Source organism: Tupaia chinensis, unplaced genomic scaffold, assembly GCF_000334495.1.
Source record: "Tupaia chinensis unplaced genomic scaffold, TupChi_1.0 Scaffold142716_1, whole genome shotgun sequence".
In the NCBI taxonomy this organism is placed as follows: Eukaryota; Metazoa; Chordata; class Mammalia; order Scandentia; family Tupaiidae; genus Tupaia; species Tupaia belangeri.
Window position 1 is genome coordinate 586,401 of NW_006202562.1, and position 3,726 is coordinate 590,126.

The 3,726-nt window shown below is 50.0% G+C and overlaps 1 protein-coding gene across 1 annotated transcript in view; it reads left to right on the forward strand.

Moving 5' to 3' along the window:
* The window catches only part of VSX1 (visual system homeobox 1), a 6,529-nt gene that overhangs the window by 276 nt on the left and 2,527 nt on the right, over positions 1-3,726 (forward strand). Inside the window, exons 2-4 of the mRNA XM_006163655.3 lie at positions 7-70; positions 2,360-2,438; positions 2,857-2,980. Of these exons, the coding sequence (XP_006163717.1) occupies positions 7-70; positions 2,360-2,438; positions 2,857-2,980 (267 nt within the window). The remainder of the gene's footprint in view (positions 1-6; positions 71-2,359; positions 2,439-2,856; positions 2,981-3,726) is intronic.

A 3,726-nucleotide genomic window follows, 5' to 3' on the forward strand; every position in this document is an offset into this window, starting at 1 on the left:
CCGCAGGCCCCCAGCCGCCCGCCGCCCGCGCTCGGCCGCCAGAAGCGCCGCGAGAGCGTCTCGACGTCCGGTAATTGGGCCCTCGCTTCCCGCTCCTGTCGCGGTCCCCGTGGCTTCGAGCGGCGGGAGTAGCACCCCATGGCCCCACGAGCCTAGATCTGAGGGAAGCGGGGACCTGCGAGCGAGGTCCCGTCGAGGGAGGCGCGTTCGCGCTACAGCGCCGCCGGCCCCTTGCTGGAACCCACATCCCTGCCCTAGGCATCGGGCCGCTGCGCGCCGCGGGGACCGCCACCTGATCCAGGCGGGACCTCCTGAGGAGACCTAGGGCCTCTGGGGCCTTAGGGCGCAATTCCCGGCCTCTGGGAAGGGAGTGGATCAGCAAGGCAGGGCCTGTCTAGTTGGTCGGCAGCTCCGAATCTGGGACTCTGGGGGCGCAGAAATTCAGGCTCAACTGAATGACCCGCGCGCTTGGAGTATCCGGGCCCGGGACCTGGAACTGTCCGGCTTCCAGGTGCTGAACTGGGGTCCGAGGTACCGGGTTCCTCTGCTCCGCCACGGAGTCCTCTCTGCTCCTGCACCCAAGAGGACTCCGCGGCCTCGCCCTTGCAATGCAGTTAGCTCAGCGTTTTCTCCGGAGCCCACCTATGTCCTCGAAGAAATCGAGGTGGGTTAGAAGAAAGAGAAGGGAGTAGTGGAAGTTTATAAGGGACCGGGGCCACAAAATTGAAAAGTTTGGGATGTGATGGAAGATAAAGGAGAGTTACACAAGAAATCCTGGGCCAACCGAAACCGTGTAGTGGAATACAGAGGGGAGCATCCAGGGGGCCACTGCAAAAAGGGTACATGTGTTCTCAGTGATTTAAAAACAAACAAAAAAAATGGCAAGCTTCCACCCAGCTCTAAAGTAACAGAGGACAGGTTCTTTGTTCTATGAGCACTGGTAAAATGAAAGGCACAGCACAACTAAGTCCTGTTCTGAGAGCGTTTCTGAAACTTCTAGAGCAGAGCTGTCCAATAGAATCTGGATCATGCAACCGCATGTCTGGTGGCATGCCTCATAGTTACATTAAACAGGAAGAAAGCAGGCGAGGTTATTTAAAACACTGCACTATATGTTAATTCAAATAAATGCAGAGGCTGTAACTTTACACGTAAGCAATATACAAAAATGTTTTGTTTGCGAGGGCAGTAAGTCCCTAAGTCCATGGAGTATGCTGTGTGTCCAGCAGGCTGCGATGGGAGCCACACTTCAGATGGGAGCCACACTTCACGTGCTCAGTAACCTGAAGCGTCTTGTGGCACCAGATCAGACAGCACAATGCAGGATGTTGAAATGCAAGCACCGTTTTCTGGCGCTCTCCTTGGTGTAGGGTGAAATTAGCATTAGTTTAATTACTTTTGCCTTTATTCGTTCATTTAAAAATATTTGGAGGCACTTAGACTTTATAACAATGAATCTGACAGCAGTGTGGTCTTCCCGCCTTCCCTTCTAGCTGGATCTTTTGATGTAAAGGGTAGAAAAAGATAAAGCACAATTTTCAAGGACATCCAAGGGTCATCTGTCAGGAATGACTCTTCTAGACCACCTGCCAAGATTCTGAGTGGGTCCACAAGGCCAGGGTGTGGTTCTGACAGGGATTCTGAAGTCTGATCCCTGAGATCCCCTTTGAGAAATGCTGGTGTGGAGGTTCCAGTGAGGCAGGAGGCAGGCGGCTGGAGGAAGAGGGAGGCGAATGAACTTGGACCTGGGTGGTTAGCAAATGCAATGAGCATCTGAGTAGCTTCAACTTCACAGGATCTGAGATCTCAGTCCCAGCTCCTCCACTTACTACCTGTGTGACTTGGGGCAAGTTACTTCATCTCCCTATGCTTTGGTTTCCTCATCTGTCAAAACAGAACATTAGTAACTACCTTAGAATTGTTTTCTTTATGAAGAATAACTGGACGATGTTAAGCCCTGTGCCTGGAATCCAGTTAGTTCTAAACTGCTAGCTCATATTGTTAAATACATGTTCAATAGGTTTATACACTTCAATCCTCACATTAAAATCGAGAAAATGGGGGCCAGTAGGTGGTATAGTGCTTAAGGTGCTGGACTCCTACATGGCCCACTGTGGTTCGAGTCCCCATCTGTTGGCTTGAAAATCACTCTGGGCACACCCAAGATCCTAGGAGGAAAAAGGAGAAGGGGTTGTGGTATGGTCATCCCCTCAGGGGGTGATTTCTCACTTTTCCTCTCATTGTCTCTCTCTGATGGGTGCATGCACCTTTTGACAAAAACCTTAGAAGAAAACTCAAGGAAACAAAATGGAATATCTGCTCACCTTTGAAGTCCTCTTTTTTCTTCTTATGCTACCAGATGAGGACAGCCCATCTGAAGACAGGAGTGACCTTCAGGAATCCCCCTCCCCAGGCAAGAGGAAGAAGCGGAGGCACAGGTACAGGGCCAGGCCAAGCTCCTGGCCTTTTCTTCAACAGTGCTGTGATGTTTATGAACCAGCCTCTAAGGATTTGTGGCCCTGGGATATGGCAGGCCCATGCCCCTTGGCTGGCAGTGGGAAGGGCAAACAGCCATTTGGGAAGATAATTCTGCAGATTCCGATAGTCTATAGGACAATCTTCACAGTTGAAGACACGATTTTGGGAGTCTGTACAATGGGTCTTGTCAGAATGGGTTGACATTAAGAAAGAGCTATTTTGTTTGCACCAAACTTCTGGACTTTCCAGAAGCTAATCATTCAGAGGTGGGTGTCCAGCTATCACGAGATGACTGGGCAGCAGGAGGGGCAGGCACGGTGGTCTTTAAGGTGGGGAGGGTGGACACGGGTCTATGTTTGTGTTCCGGGCTCCCCACAGGACTGTTTTCACTGCCCACCAGCTGGAAGAGCTGGAGAAGGCGTTCAGCGAGGCCCACTACCCTGACGTGTATGCCCGGGAGATGCTAGCCATGAAAACTGAGCTCCCTGAAGACCGAATACAGGTACCTGGGGTCCTCTTTCTCCTTCCCAGAGACCCCGCAGAGAACAGCAGTTCCCACACACAGTGCCATCCCACAGTCACTTGCAAACAGTCCAACGCAGTCCTCTTCGCAGGAAACCGAGGGTCACTTCGCTAAAGCCATCAGGAGAAGATATCCCTATGGTCTTTTCCCATTATTATTATTATTATTAATCATTTTTTAAAAAGTTACACAGAAACGTGTGCTGTAAACAGCAACTGTAAAAAGATAAATCTGCGGGGAAAAATTATTATCTTGCCATTTCAAATCCTCAAAGAAGCCAACATAAACAGCTTGATGTGACCTCTCATAACCTCTCTGCACTTGTGCTGTCTCAGGCCATATTGGGAGTGTGTCCAAAAAGTTCATGGACAATGTGTACTATTAAAAAAAAACTATGCAAGGACTTCAATTTTTTTTCCCACCAAAAGAAAATCATACTTCAATCCTACTTTTCCTATGGACTTATGTGCATACATAGACCTAAATGTGTGTTTATAAAATGTATGTACTCACATACACACACAGAATTGTGTTCTTCGTTTGGCCTGGAGATACACCATTAACTCACTCCTTTTAAACAGCTACAGGATATCCCACAGTATTCTTTATTACCCTAATGTTTTTCTAGAGAAATCCCACCTGCGACCGAGCAACCGGAGACGAGCCGAGCCGTGGCCCCGCGATCTATCCCATCGGTGGGGCAGGGCCGTGAGCGGGCGGGGCGG